This window comes from Suricata suricatta, chromosome 7 (genome assembly GCF_006229205.1).
Source record: "Suricata suricatta isolate VVHF042 chromosome 7, meerkat_22Aug2017_6uvM2_HiC, whole genome shotgun sequence".
Taxonomy (NCBI): Eukaryota; Metazoa; Chordata; class Mammalia; order Carnivora; family Herpestidae; genus Suricata; species Suricata suricatta.
The window spans coordinates 60790924-60807923 of record NC_043706.1 but is presented as its reverse complement, the minus strand read 5'-3'; the positions used below and the strand labels follow the sequence as shown (position 1 = coordinate 60807923).

Below are 17000 nucleotides of genomic sequence, written 5' to 3'. Positions count from 1 at the left end.
TTCACAGTGGTTTTGCCTTGTCATATCTTCATGTAACTATAAAAATTAGCTTGTACTCCCTCAGTACCTGCCAGCTAAATAGTGCTGGGACATCTGTAGGGTGCTACTTGGTGGGAATACATTAGCCATCATTAAAAATCCATAAAATAGATATATTACAATACAATTTTCTGGGTCAGAGGCCAAAACTGCATTTTCAGGTGAAATGATAAACATAGATTATATTTCGCTCTTCAAACACAAGTTGGAAATGAGGAGGAGATCAGATAACTAAATAGAGTGGGTGAGCATATGTGAGTTGAACAAAAGCAGGCATGTGACAAGTAAAATGAACAGTCTTAAGCCTAAATCACTGCTAAATAGTTTTTAAAATAAACTCCACAAAGTATAAATAAGCTGAATAACATGTAGTTGAAACCACCTCTCAAATATATAATTTTATTTCCATCTTGAAAGTGAAATCTTCAAGTACAGAATTCCATGGCAAATTGAATTTGGTTATCCCTAAGTCATCTGTTTCCTTAGATTTCTCATTTATGAAGAAATATCTGTTCTTTAAGTAAGCATTTCAAAAATTATTCTTGTAAGACATTATTAGCATATTGTTCAGAATATGACATTTTCCAGTACAAAGGTAAATATAAATGTTATCAAAGTCACACAGTCTTGGAGATTACCATTCTACTTGTTAGGAAGAGCTCCATGCAGATGCTAGAAGATTTCTTTTAAGCCTGACCTTCTACAATCAGAACAGGTCTGAAAACTGATAATTTAAATTCTTAATTTATGTCGTTAGGTGGTATCAACATAAAATCCAAGAGACCTCAGGCTACAAATGATCTTATTTAAGAAAGCTTCCTCTTTTCTATTAGGCTTAGAGTCATTGTTAGACCGAATCTTTAAGTTAAATGAGAGCCCTTAATGGCCTATGAAGAAAATCTATAATAGTAAATTATATCTAAATATAAAGTCATTATATATTTATGATTAAATGCTTAATAAATGATGAACCATTTAATTGAGAACAATCTCATTATGTGCACATTAGGAACTTTTCTCATAAATCTGTTACTGAAATATTGCCATTTTATCATTTGTTAATCTTAGAAGCAAATCATATAGGAAGAAACAATGGTCTTGGGCAGGTTTTGGGGAACATAAAAATCATTTTAAATGGGTAGGTGTTTTTACCCACTGAGTGATTATAGTTTATTTTGTTCTTTTACAGTTTTTAGAGTAAGTAGAACAGTCTTTGCTTCCATTAACATTAAATGCCACTTTAAGAATGTATAATCAAACGTTCCAGGGCACAATTATGAACCATATAGAGTAGAGAAAATTGCTCAGCATTGGTACTGCCTCCAGACTTTTCTAGTAACTCCCAGTATGACCTCAGATTAAGTACTTCACTGCTGTGGGCAGATGTTCCATCTTTAAAATTGGGAGGTTTAACTAGGTCTCCTCAAAGGTCACTTTCAGTTCTCAAAATGCTGGTTTTGTCATGATGTAGTGTGAAGAATAAACAGGGCATTTCAATTTTGAATTCTGATTTCAAGAATACTTACAGTTAAGACTGGTGGTCCTGGAGGTCCTGTATCTCCCTAAAATAGGTTAAAGAGTAGTTGCAGTTACCAGCAATCCTTTTTTGCACATTTTATTTTTAGGTTTTCTGAATGGATAGAAACAATATATACGTACATTTCAAAGGAAAAAAATAGAATTTCATCTTGATAAATTCTCCACACAGTGAAAAATGCATTATGTGCTTTTAGCTCTCATGATATAAATACCACCTTGTGCACCCCCATACTTTCTGCAGCAGCAGAACTTGTTTTGAAAAGCTAAAATAATCTAATTTTCTATTCTTTTGTCTATGAATCCAAAATTAGAAAGAATATCTCTTCAAATATGGTTGCTTGCCAGTGGAGCAGCTGGGAAGTGTCACAACGACAGATAATTTTTCTGACAAAGTTAGTATGAGGATCAGCAGAAATAATAAATGGATCTCCCCACTTCATGCCTCCCAGCTGCAAGAAGCAGTCCTATTGCCTCTTACAAAGCTCTGCTAAATTGACATTGCACTTGCCGTCAATTTTAAGAGGCTTTGCCTATATTTACGTCTTCTTAAATACTAAAAATGCTTTGCTGACTTATATGAATACAAATTAACAAGTGGATATAAGGAGAACCTTTTCAAAATCTTTAAAAATGGTGCACCTAAAAGTTTACTGTTTTCTGATTTATAATGCCACCTATATATTTATTGCATCAGGACTCTGATTTATTTCATAAGAACTCTTGATCATTAAGATCAAGCACCACTGCTACAATGCTCTGTAGGTGGTCATTATAGAGAACTTATACACTGTGTGGTATGGGGCTCTGAGATGTGCTCTCATGTTGAGATCATCTATAAATTTTCCTTTTTTCATCTGACATAGTCCCCTCAAAAGTTAAGACTTAGCAATGAGTAATCACTCCCTTTTTTGGAACAATTGAATAAAAGTAGTCAATATTTGTTAAGGAACATTGACACAGTTTGAATCACTCACTGAGGACTGATTTGCAAGATCAACTTTTTTTTATGCAGAGGTAAATATTGAAGAGAGACAAGGATTTCCAAAAATGCTAAGAATGGAGAACAAATTACAGTATAAAACCCCCACACATACAATTCTCATCAAATTTGGGTCATCCAATGACCTTATTCTATGACTCTTGCTTTTAGTATTTCTAAATCCCTTTCAAAGGTCACTGCCAATATATCATTATAAAATGGCATGTGGGAAAAAGTGGCAGGAAATGAAGCATTCAGACTAAGACTGAGTTAGGAAGTTAACCTCCTTCCCCCTAAAGGCCACCTGCTTCAGCATTATGGTAGCAGTTCAGTGCTATTGGCAAAATTCCCTGATACAAGACACGGTTGCTAATTTGGCAATGGAATAGCTAATGCTGTTAAGTGAGGGAGAGAAAGTGAAATCTTATAAACACAAATTAATGTCAACTAGCAGTTGTGCATTTAGTTTCTTCAAATGAATTAAATGAACCAAAAGGCTTTTTCTTCAGATGCTTTTAACATACAGCCTTTGGTTAATTTTAACAAAATTAACTTTTGGCTGTTAAATAGTATCAATGAAAAGTCACTGCATGTGTTCTCAGAGTTTTCTTAAGAAAAACCCACATTGTTCTAGGTGAATACGATACCTTTTCTCCTTTTGGGCCAGGTGGACCCCGAGGACCCAAGTCACCTTTCAAACCCTGCAGGATGAATACAACCAATGTGATTTGTGTGTGCAATTCACAGAAAGCTGGAATTTATAACAAGTCATTAGTCACAAAATAAATCATATTTTACTGAACTCCCAAATTTCATTCTTCAGTTTGTAGTATAGAGAGAAAGAGAGACAACTGGCACTAAAATGATAAGCAACATCTGCGTTGTGGTGAGTACAGATACATTAAATCAGCATGAGTCCTGAATACTGCGTATTTGTGCAACTTTCCTTCCTGCTAAAATTACATTAATTCACCATCTGGGAGCATTTAGATCTATATGAGCTTTTAAGTATCCTCTTTGGATTAAATTTGTGGATGTTGTAAATACCTTTGATTTAGCATTGATTTGGCCTTTATAAAGCTTGTCAAAAAAATCAAGAATTAAATTTAAAAAAACATTTTTATGTCTCTATCAAGTAATTTAATTGTGGGAGAAAATAAATGAAGGATATACTCTTTTCCTATCTCGCACAGGCTGAAGCTACAATGTAGTCTCTTTCCTGTTTTAAAGTAAGTTTTAGTTCTCTAACTCGTAATTTTTTAACTTGGATTTATAAAGATATTAAATGAAACCATACAAGACATAGAGTATCAGATAAATATATTCATCCACCTTCTGGACTCCCGGGTGCTTTAGTGAGTATTTAGTTGATCAGACCCAGAAGTGACAGCTCCCATGAATACCACAATAGAATTCACTGGAGGGAATCCATTCTACAGCTGAAGATACCCACAGTTTAAACAGAAAGAAAGTTATATTGACATCCTGACTGTGTGGTAAATAGAAAAAAAATACCTTCCTTCATTCTTGATTTAATACATTGGATGAGGGAAGAACAATGATGGAAAAAAGAAATAATTCTGAAGTCACAGAATGCACAGTATATCTAGATGCTTTAATTTTCCTGGCTAAGAGATCCATCTATCACTGATCTGACATTTTGTAGTCAATAAACAATGTCAAATGCCATCACCTATAACTACTCAATATAGAGGCCAATGATGAATTTAAATAAATGAAAGAAAACTGGATACTTAAAATAATCTTGTTGTACAGATTACATAAAAACTAAACTTATTCTTTACGAAGAAAAAAATCTAATGTATGAAAACAGCATCCAACAGGCCAAAACACTCCAAAATTGTAGAAATACGTTTCATGAAAAGCCCACAGCTAATGTCATCCTCAGTGGGAAAAAACTGAGAGCTTTTCCCCTGAGATCAGGAACATGACAGGGTTGTCTACTCTCACCACTGTTGTTTAACATAGTGCTAGAAGTCCTAGCATCAGCAATCAGACAACAAAAGGAAATAAAAGGCATCAGAATTGGCAAAGAAGAAGTCAAACTCACTTTTCACAGATGACCTGACACTCTATATAGGAAACCTGACAGACTCCACCAGAAGCCTATTAGAACTGATCCATAAATTTAGCAAAGTCACAGGGTACAAAATCAATGTACAGAAATCGGTTGCATTTTTATACACCAATAATGAAGTAACAGAAAGAGAAATCAAGAAACTGATCCCATTTACAATTAACCAAAAACTATAAAATACTATAAAATACCTAGGAACAAACCTAACCAATGATGTAAAAGATCTGTATGATGAAAACTATAGAAAACTTATGAAGGACATTGAAAAGACACAAAGAAATGGAAAAAACATTCCATGCTCATGGATTGGAAGAATAAATACTGTTAAAATGTCAATACTACCTAGAGCAATCTACACATTCAATGCAATTCCAATCAAAATTGCACCAGTATGCTTCTCAAAGCTAGAACAAACAATCCTAAAATTTGTATGGAACCACAAAAGCTCCCAAATAGCCAAAGTAATATTGAAGAAAACCAAAACGGAAGGCATCACAAGCCCACACTTTAGCCTCTACTACAAAGCTGTAGTCATAAAGACAATCTGGTATTGGCACAAAAACAGACACAGGGACCAATGGGATAGAACAGAGAACCCAGAATTGGACCCACAAATGTATGGCCAATTAATCTTTGACAAAGCAGGAAAGAGTATCCGATGGAAAAAAGACAGCATCTTTAACAGATGGTGCTGGGAGAACTGGACAGCAACATGCAGAAGAATAAAACTAGACCACTTTCTTACACCATACACAAAAATAAACTCAAATTGGATGAAGGATCTGAATGTGAGACAGGAAACCATCAAAACCCTAGAGGAGAAAGTAGGAACCAACCTCCTCGATCTCAGCTGCAGCAATTTCCAAAGGCAAGGGAATCAAGAACAAAAATGAACTATTGGGTCCTCATCAAAATAAAAAGCTCCTGCATGGCAAAGGAAACAATCAAGAAAACTAATAGGCAACCGACAGAATGGGAAAAGATAGTTGCAAATGACATATGGGATAAAGGGCTAATATTCAAAATCTATAAGGAACTCACCAAACTCCACACCTGAAAAGCAAACAATCCAGTGAAGAAATAGGCAGAAGACATGAACAGACACTTTTCCAAAGAGGACATCCAGATGGCCAACAGATACATAAAACAATGTTCAGCATCACTCATCATCAGGGAAATATAAATCAAAACCACACTGAGATACTACCTCACACTGGTCAGAGGGGCACATGTACCCCAATGTTCACAGCAGCACTTTCAACAATAGCCAAATCATGGAAAGAGCCTAAATGTCGAATGGATCAAGTAGATGTGGTTTTTCTATACAATGGAATAGTACATGGCAATGAGAAAGAACGAAATCTGGCCTTTGTAGTAATGTGGATGGAACTTGAGGGTGTTAGGCTAAGTGAAATAAGTCAGGCAGAGAAAGACAGATACCATATGTTTTCACTCATATATGGAGCAGGAGAAACTTAACAGAGGACCATGGGGGTGGGGAAGGGGAAAAATAATTAAAGAAAGGGAGGGAGGCAAACTATAAGAGACTCTTAAATACTGAGAACAACCTGAGGGTTGATGGGGGTGGGGGAGAGGGGAAAATGGGTGATAGGCATGGAGCAGGGTACTTGTTGGGATGAGCACTGGGTATTATATGGAAACCAACTTCACAATAAACTATATTAAGAAAAAAGAAATACATTTCAGGATAAAACTCATAGCTACAGTTTTCCATTGTTACCTTGGAGTATTTTATTTATAGAAAAGGATGCGTGGAAAAGTAAATCATATGTGAGATGTGTGATATTCTCTTATGTGAAATATCTATTCCTTTCCAAATAAGCAAAATGGGACCAGTCTGAAATGAAAAGTTCTGTGACTGGAAAACATTTGGTTTTTAATATTTATTACCAAAAAAATGCAAAATAGCTTATTAATAATTTTATATTTATAATATATTTAAATAATATTTTGGATATTTAAATTTTAATATATTTTTTAATTAGGACCATCTGTTTCTTTTTATTTTTCTTAATGTGGCTACTGGAAAATCTATATATATTTGTCTTGATTATAATATATTTAGAAATATACTATAAAATTATATAATATATTAAACATATTATATTTCTATTGACTACTGCTACTCTCTCCTTGACCAAACTTTAGTCAGACTCTTCCGAGTCATCTTCTTGACCAGGCCTCAACCTTTACCTCTGTCCTGTTCTATCTTCAGCCTGCTGAGCCCAGTTTTAGCAAAATACCTTGCTAAATGAGTTTACATAGAATCCCCCACCCTTGACAGCAGATCAAGTTCCTCATCCCCTATCTCTGATGTGTAAGGCTTTGGCCTGCCTTTAGCAAGAATCCTATGTGTCAGTATATCAAGAATCCTCTTACCCTAGATGTCTACTCTTAGTAATTTTCCATTCATTGAGCCTGTCACTCTGTTGGCTATAAATCCCCATCCATCCTTATTGTATTTGGAGATGAGCTCATTTTCTCTCCTTCGTTACAATGCCCTTATTCCAATAGGCTTGAACAAAAAGTCATCCTAACCATCTCAATCAGTGTGAGAATAATTTTTTCCCTAATAGGGTCAAGATTCCTGCCTTCATGGAACCCAGGTTGTAAGAGCAGAGTGACTGATGTTAAACAGGTCAATAGGCTAAATGTGATCTGTGGAAAGGGAGAGAGCTGGTATTTCAGCTGGGGTCATCAGAAACAGTTTCTGTGTGGAGACGACATTTGTTGTTTCAGAGGACCCCACCATGCAGTGATCCAGGGGGCAAGTATTGAGGTTAGAAAGCACAGCAAGCACCAAAGGCCCCAAGGTGAAAAGAGTGTCATGAGCATGCAGACAGGGAGCAAGAGATCAAGTTAAGGGGTCAAAGCATACATGAACTGCAGGTCATGGTAAGGAGGATGGGTTTTTGTACTTAAGTGTTTTAAGCAGAGAAATGACATGATGTGACTTTGCTTCGAAAAATCACTTTGACTACAATGTAAAAATAGATTGTAGGCAGCAAGAATGGAAGCAGAAAAGGAGCTGTCATAGCTTTTGAGGCAAGAGAGCAAGGTAGCTGGGATAGGGTGGTGACACTGGAGATGGAAAGGAGAGGTCAGAGACCGCATATACTGGGAAGTACAACATGCATGTATGTTAGAAGGGGGGGCAGCGAAAAGGAGGTGTCAAGGCTTAAGTAAGTGACAGGAGGTTTACCGGCTAAGGAAATTACTAAAAAGTTTTCTTTTGGCTTTCTGGTATAACACTATCCAGAGAAAAGACAAATATGAAGAAGAAATGGCTGAAAGAGCCACCATGCATCCATTTATTCAACAAATATTATTGACCATCTACAAACGTAGAAGAGTAAACTCTATATTCTATGACCATACGAATAGGAAAATGTTGTTTTTTAAAAAGGGAACATTAAAACATGCAGGAAAATGGTTAACTAGAGTGGGGCACAGGGTTACAGTGAATTCTTGGTATAGTACTGTTCCAGTTATTACTATGATTCATAATCATCACACATTACCTGTTAAAAATTATTTTAGACATAAACTAGTACATTAACATTTTTTCTTTATTCCTACCTAAAAAACTAACCCTAACTGCAACTTTTGGAAAGGATTTATTGGCATATGAATTGGCTAACCATCCCTATTTCAATCAACTATGGTCGGGAAGTTGTTGGAGAAGTACAACCAATTACAACCTGATGTGAATACTGAATACTCTTATGGAGGTATACAGCAAGTGTGAAGGGAAGAGTTGGCAGAGAGGCCTAATTCTACTGAAGGTGCTCAAGATTCAGAGACGTGGAGTTCAGGAGAGTGAGGAAAAGAGTGGCATTTTATATATAATCCTAAATTGTTTAAGCTTCCCTATAAAATAGGTGTAAATAATAGTTATCCTGAAGGGTTGTTCTGAGAATCATGGGCTATAAAGCACTTCGTACATGGTAGGTACTTAATAAATGTTGCTTTTACTTTTCAAGTCCAAGTTTAAGGGATAATTAATAGTTCATTCTGTTCAGTTTTGTACTCAGTTTGATAGATATGGAACAAGTATTCTTTAACTCACATCAGATAAAATGCAATTGAGAAGTACTGCTTCATCAAGCTTCTACTTTTATGGCCATTGAAATTGGGCTCTTGTAACTCATGTCCTCTTGTGACAAAGTGCAATGTTTTTAAGGCCATGGCATCATAATAGGCTCTGAGAAACAGATCAGTAATGCTTTCTCAAGTGCAATTTTTCTCCTCATGTCACACTGGTGCTGCTATCAATGGTTATGGAGTACTGGGCAGAAAAAGACGCAGCACTCACCATAAAGCATAAAGAATCAAATGGAATAGTCTATGAATTCAACATTGAGTAAGATGGGAATCTATTATCAAGGTTCTCAATAAAATTCACCTATATAAAGATTCTCAAAAGCACAGTAGTTGACTCTGGATGTTATGTGGAGACAGGAACTCTTATCTAATGGCAAGATATAAGCAGAAGGACAGTATTATATCTAGAATTACAAAAGAAGGCAGACAATGAACTCAACTTTATTGAAAGATCTATTACTCATGGTATAGGGCATCTTTAAAAATCAGAATACAAAATAATATTTGTTAAAAAATTTATCCCATCAATTAATTCTTTGCCTTATCTTCCCACTGACTGTATCTTGTTCCCAAGCAATGTCACCAGCTGTTGCCAGCTGATATCTCAGCTTTGTGATTTCAATATTTTTATATTTAATAGTACAGATTTCACTGGGATAAGGAGATTAATGTGATTATTTTAGAAACATCACATACTGTAATTCTGACAAAGCATGTTTGAAAGACAGTAAGAAAGACACAGAGGAATCAATGATTGAAATAGACTTTTCTAAGATTATGTAACCCCACAAAAACAAATAAATTAAATTATATTTTTATTAAAGATAAATGTGTTTTATTGAAACCCAGTTTCAAATAATAGCAAGTCTTTATGTGCTTATATAGCTCTTACTATACAGGAGACACTATTCTAAATGCATGATAACCTTGTTCCCTTCAAAAACAAACAAACAGAAGAAGGCTTGAAGCAAGTGCTATTAATATTATCATCCCATTGTGCAAATGAAAAAAGTGAGGTTCCAAGTAGTAAGCCAGTTAGGCAGTGCCACAGCTAGGACGGGAGCCCAGGAAGTCCGGCTTTAAAGGTTATATTAACAACTTTATGAGACTCCCTCTCAAGTCTGTTCTAAGATGCAATTGTTGAATATACCTCGTAGTAGGTCACAATCAAAATCATTTAAGAATGTGTGGAAAGCTGAGGTCTTGTTTTTTAAAGGCAAAATTCAAGCAACTCAAATTTTTGAGAATTTCATTATGTTTGGTATGCATTATTTAAACTGTAAGGGATATATAAGCAGGTATTTAATTCAATCAATAACTTTAGTCCAATGTTCCAATACCTTGGAGATCAATCCAAAGTTTACATACACTTATACTACCAAGGATACATTTAGAAAGATATCAGAGCAATTTTTTTTGTCCTAATGATTAAGAGCTGCTATATTAGTTGGTGAGCCTTAGGGATGCTAAACATCCTCTTGCAAGAAACTCCCATATAACAAAGAACTGTCTTATCCAAAATGCCAATAGCGTCCCATGAAGAAAGACTGAACTGCTGAATATTTCCCTCTATATCAGGTTCATATTTTCCAAAGTGAGCTGGCTCTTTTTTTGGGAAAGCTAGCACAGAAGAAATTATTAAAAGCTACATTTACATCAAGATATTTGTTATATGCAAGAATAGAGACCATTACTCTGGCCTTTTGAATTCATTTAGTAGCAATATGAAATTCTTCCAATTTTCTTTGACTTGGAAAGTAGCTGGAATGAGCTGGCCCACTGGGTTTATTCACTCTGCATTCTAACAGAATGTTTCTCAAGTTAGAATCCCCACCATGGCTTGACTTTAATTCAAATTGAAATCACTAATATAATGCCTTTCATTCCCTAAGAACGTGTACCTGTGCTTATTGAAAGTTGGAGTGAACTGCTATAAATGTTGAATGATTTTAATTTGTGCAGTCAGTTTATTTTAGCATTGAAAAATAGGCAATGACAAGTGTGGATTTAGTGGAAAAATAAGAATTTTCAGTCAAACATATAGGGTTAAAAGCTGATTTTTTCATTTTCTTGAAAAAAGTTGCTTAATTTCCCAAATCTTTATTTCTTGCCTCTGAAAATAGGGATACAAATCACCCCTTCCTCTAGCTAGACCATAAACCTAGAATAAGGATCAAATTTCAGATTCTTTGTGAAAATAGTTTATGAACACGTTATTAACAATACCACCACAAATGATGTAATAGTGGAACATTGAATATTTTATTCCTAGTGAGAGTAGAAGGGAGAAAAGGATAATTTTCATTACTTTTTCTTATTTCTCCTTAGTCATGACTGCTGAATATCTTTGGCAAAATCGAGGAAAGGAAAAAATATCATCTACATATTAATTAAGTAATCAAGTGAGAAAAGTTAATGTGCTTTGTCCTGCTTTATGATATACCTAATGAGCTACATTAAACAATTATGGAGCTAAGGAAATGACACCCCTGTGATTGGAGGCATGTAAAGAACTCATCCAAGATCCTTCTCAAGGAGGAAAGGTCACACTGCCCACTATACTTTGTGTTCTCTTAACAGGATGGTCTTATTCAGGTTTGGAAATCCTATAACGGCTGCAGAGGCATGTAGTAGGCACTCAAAATATATGTGTTTATCAATTGATTACATCTGCAAAGCCAAATCACCTTACTTGCAGACACTGTAAAAAAAATTTCCAAATTTCTAAGTTAATGTAAAGAGATTTCAGATTCCAACCACTCAAATCTCCAGTTTTATTCAAGTGTTTTGATAGATCCCTCTCTATTTCAATTCCAATGTTATCTTAATGAACTTCTAAAAATCTTTGCTTTGTTCCTCTATCTCAGAGAGCCCACAGGCATGCAGCTTGGTTATCTTTTGTAACACTACCATGAATTTATTTCTACACTGCTTCATTTTTCACAAGATAACACCCTTCCCATAATGAATGGTCAAAATCTTGAACTATTTTTGAGTTTTCAATGATGCTAAGTGCCAAACTGCATATATTTTACCCACTGCAGTATCAACCTCTGTTATCCTACTTTAGGCTCTAATTACTTATGTTTTAGACTATGATAATACTTTCTCAGTTTTTATAACTAAAACTTGAAAATAATTCTTGAGAACTTAACTGCAATTATTGACTAAGTACTAAGGATTCCAAGAAATAGTCTTTGATCTCAATAAGAGTATAATAGAAAAAACAAACATAGGAAAAGGCCCCATCTTGATCCACCTTACAGAACACACTGTAAAACTAATCCTCATTTAAACACAGTTCAGATGCTATCTTCCCTCTGTTCAGAGGAGGAAGGGCAAGCATCCTTATATACAGCACTTTCCATACTCTGGCTCAGTTATATTTTTGTTTTGTTTTGTTATCCCTACATCTCCTTACATGCAGCAGCAATTTGAAAAACCTGAATGAATGCTTCAACATTTATCATGCTTTGCAAGTTTACAATCTTAATAATCTCTTTGTATAAAATTACAGGACATCATAATGATGGGGACTTTAGAATCTATTCTAAACCCATCCTTTACAGATGGAGAACTGATTTTCTCAGCCAGTGGCCCAACTGGGACACAGTGGGTTCTGGCTTTCCACTCCAGAACTCTTACCCTGACCCCAGGTACCCTCGTTACTAGAGGAGGGAGGTGAATCAGAAGGTCTGTTTAAATGTATGGGCCAACAGTTGTGACATCCAATGTCTTGATGCATTGTAAGGAACGAGAGAGGATGGAGAGATCACTCCAGCTACAAGCCCTAGCACCAGTTCCCATTCTCTCATTAAAAAAAATCACTTCAAAGGGGAGAGAAAAAAGAATGAGGGTCACATGAAATATGTGAACAGGGTTTTTTAAGAAGTAAACAAGAGAGTAAAGCTGTGGGGGTCAGAACTTCTACGCAGTGTTGACTATAGGGTAAATTCCTGGGGTATTATCTTTTGGAGAAACCCTCTTCCCACAGTCAGGTATCCTTCTTACTCTGTCCACAGCCCCAGGGACTGTAATGATCAGTTTCCCTTCCCACTGTAGTGATCTACTACATATGAGATGGTTTCATAACACTTCTAAGACATTAGGGGACCAAATCTAGCCTAATTTTTCTTTTCCCACAAAGCAAGTAGTGTAGCTTGCCAGAACTTTTCTAAAATATTTTTATGCAAGTGAAAAAGAAAACTGTAGGAAAAAATAATTCTCATGGTGGTCACTTTCCCCAGTAAAGTTAGAATATCTTTAGTAAATGGTGATTTTGATGACCAGGACATTATTCTATATTTTAGAGAAAACCCATATTTGGGATAATGTTCAAATTTCATCATAAGAATCAAAGTGAAGCTCAGGGGATATGGGTGGGTGGGGGGATGGATTGTCACCCTAAGGGAAAGAACAGGAGATGCTAGGACTTCCAGGTGTTACAGGCCATAGTGTTCCTGAGGCTGATGAACTAGTGCAGTGGAGGGGAAGCAACACACATACACAAGTATGTCTCCCTCCCCTTCTCCCCTTCTTTTCATCATTTCAGTCCTACCCATGCAGACACTTCAGTGGATGGAGCTTTGGTGTAAGATGAAGAGTGACTGTGGGTAATAACATGGGCCATATGAAAATGTATATAGGAAGAGAAAAGATAGAGAAAGAAAGACTAGAAAATGCAACCCAGAAACAGCAAAAAAGAAAGCACTGTTAAGGATGACACAATATGAAACAAAAAAAGGCAAGGGGCCACCCATAATGACTCTAAAAACACAGAGCTTTTACTGAGTCATGTAAAAAAACTGTCCTGATTCTTGATTTTGTCTTGATTGTGGCTAGTACAGGTCACTGTGATCAAATAAGGTGGTTCACAAAAGCAAGTCATTTATTATCATTGTCACCAAATCCTTCTATAAAATCCTTGCCATTGCACTGGCAAAATGTAAACAGAGTATTAGGGGGAAAAAGAGTTTGGCTTACATTTTGTCCATTAATCCCAGCCAGACCTAGATCTCCTTTTTCTCCTGGTTCACCCTAGAAAGAAATCATTTATACAATGAAAAAATGTTATATCCTGAGATCCTTTACTAAGAAAAAGCAAGAGAGTTGCATTGTTTGAGTATTTATAACAATGTGATTATTTTGCTAATCTCTTGAAAGAAACATTTATTAAAAAATAATTCTGAGTCTTAAAACCAAAGAGAAATTTAAAGGTTCAAAGAAAGGCTGCATAAAAATGATTAAAGGGTAGAAATAGAACAAGAATTATTTATCTTCTTCTATAAGCAACAAAAAGCTTTCTGGAGGGCAACTTGGCAATATATATCAAGAATTTTAAATCTGTTCATTTAATTTGGCCCAGTAATTTTGCTTCTAAGAATATATCCTAGGGAAATAAACAGAGATGAAAAGTTTTAAGCACTAAATTGTAGAGTGCAATGCTATTTATAGTAGTAAAAAATAAACATCCTACATGTTTAATTTAGGGAACTGTTAAATATATTATGGTATATAGATACAATGGGATATGATACAGCCATTAAAATCATATTTGTGAATTTTGCTTTATACTATTGGAAAATTCTTATGATGTAAAAAGTAAGACACTATTAAGGGATTGACAAATTCAGTGAATACATGTTAATAAATACCTATTCTTATTACTTTAAAATTACAAATGTTCAAAATGGCCACTAATACCATTGTTTATGATACATACCCATAGTGACACATATTTTTGTTTGATTATCATCTGAAGAATGGATTCACTTATTGGCAAATGCTGCACATCTGTAGCATAATTATTTTTAATTAAATGCCTAATTATCTACCCTTTTACCTGCTTACTTGCTTACCAACCTATGTATCCACCTACTATGGAACTTAGAAACTATATCAGAAAAAGACAAACCAGAACAGTAAAAATAGTTAATTTATGGATTCTGTGATTATGGGTGACTTTGTTCCTTCACCATATTCTTGTTTTTCAAATATTTTAAAATAACAAACATGTATTACCTGTATAATCAGTAAAAAATGTCTAAAAATAAAAGAATATGTTATGCATATAAAGAACTCACCCAAGTCACCAAGTCTATCACACTGTGTGTGAGTGTGAGTGTGTGTGTGTGTGTGTGTGTGTGTGTGTGTGTAATAGTAGTAGTAGTAGTAGTAGTAGTAGTAGTAATTTCTGCTTTGTGCCACTAGAATTAATTTTATTCTCTATTTATTCTGTTGTTCTTCTTCCTTCATTGTTTTCCTACAATTAAGACTATTATTTTTATCTGGAAAAAAAACTAAAAGAAAGCACCTGACTTTATAAGATAACACATTATACATTCTACAAACAGAAATAAACATGTGTAGTCGCAATTATCTAAGACTATGTATTACTAATATATTGAAAACACAAGACATGAAGTAAAAGTAACTTGATTACTGGAGTATAAGAAATATATATAATATATAGTATAAACAAAAGTATATACAAATACACTGAGTGAAATAGGGTCAAGTTAGAATAAAGCTGAAAATTTTTAACTGAAAATGAAAGGGTGAGGAAATACTCTAGAGCTGTGCCACTAGCCCCAGGTGGTGATTTATATTTAAATTAATTAATATTAGGGGCGCCTGGGTGGCTCAGCTGGTTAAGCAGCCGGCTTTGGCTCAGGTCATGATCTCACGGGTTCATGGGTTTGAGCCCCGTGTCATGTCGGGGTCTGTGCTGACAGCTCAGAGCCCGGAGCCTGCTTCAGATTCTGTATCTCCCTCTCTCTCTGCCCCTACCCTGATCACACTGTCTCTCTCTGTCTCTCAAAAATAAATTTAAAAAGCATTAAAATTTTTTAATTAAGATTAAATAAAATTTATCTTAAAAAATTTTAATGCTTTATTTATTTTTGAGACAAAGAGAGACGGAGCATAAATGGGGATGGGGCAGAGAGAGGGGGACACAGAATCTGAAGCAGGCTCTAGGTTCTGAGCTGTCAGCACAGACCCCGATGTGGGGCGTGAACCCATGAACTGTGAGATCATGACCTGAGCCAAAGTCAGAAGCTCAACCGACTGAGTCACCCAGGTGCCCCAAGATTAAATAAAATTTAGAACTCTGTTCTTTAGTTGCCCTAGCCACTTTCAAGTACTCAGTGGTATCTACATGATTGGACTGTGCAGATTAGAACACTTCTGTCATTACAGAAAATTCCATTGAGTAGTGCTATTCTAGAAGATATCATATATGACAGAAAACAAAATAAGAATTAAGAGATGCAGAAATACACAGAAGAAAATATCTATCCAGTAAGGGGATAAGAGACAACATGGTGTCTAGATGGCAACATAATATGTGTTCAGCACATATTAATTGAATGAATTGAAATTTTTGACACAAGAGACAACTATAATTCCAAAGATATTATCATTAACTTTCAGAATGTAACTCAGAATGAACATAGTCTTTATTCAAAATTAATGGTTTTCACAGGAGGAAAAACTAAACAACTCTACGTATTAAAGAGATATGTGCCGATAAGGAAATCTGCAAGCTTGATAGAGGTAGTAATAGTTAAATAATAATCAGAGAGAGAACAGAGTTGATAATCTGATGGGGCTTATGGTGCATGGCAAGAGGATAAGAGATATGGCAGAAGGTTAAAGAAGATACACGCTGCTTCAATTTGGTCACTGGCAAAAGTCTACAATGCATTTTAAAAAGAATAATTATATAAAAAGCAAGAACAGGGGTACCTGCATGCATTTATCAGTTCAGCGTCCAACTCTTGCTTGTGGTTCAGGTCATGATCCCAGAGTTGTAGGATCAAGCCCTGTATCAGGCTCCACACCGAGGACAGAGCCTGCTTAAGATTCTCTCTCTCTCTCTCTCTCTCTCTCTCTCTCTCTCTCTCTCTCTCTGCCCCTCCCCCATCCCCAACCCCCAACTCACAAACTCTCTTTCTCTCTTAAATAAAATAAAATTTATAAAAGCAAGTACAGGTCATTATGATCAAATAAGGTGGTTCACAATGAACAAGTCAATTACTTTATTATCATTGTTATCAAATCCTTCTATAATTTTTACTACATGTCAAGCATTGCTTTAAGGATCTTGTAATTCTGTGACAATCCAGCATAAGGATATGACTATTATTCTCACTTTACAAATGAGGAAACTGAAGACAAAGATGTTAAGTAACTTGCTCAAGGTCACACAACTAGTAA

At 35.3% G+C, this 17000-nt stretch overlaps 1 protein-coding gene across 1 annotated transcript in view; it reads right to left on the bottom strand.

The window, feature by feature from the left end:
• The window catches only part of COL19A1 (collagen type XIX alpha 1 chain), a 309028-nt gene that overhangs the window by 160394 nt on the left and 131634 nt on the right, over positions 1-17000 (bottom strand). The window contains exons 12-14 of the mRNA XM_029943181.1: positions 13764-13817; positions 3205-3258; positions 1566-1601 (exon numbers count right to left, since the gene is read on the bottom strand). Of these exons, the coding sequence (XP_029799041.1) occupies positions 1566-1601; positions 3205-3258; positions 13764-13817 (144 nt within the window). The remainder of the gene's footprint in view (positions 1-1565; positions 1602-3204; positions 3259-13763; positions 13818-17000) is intronic.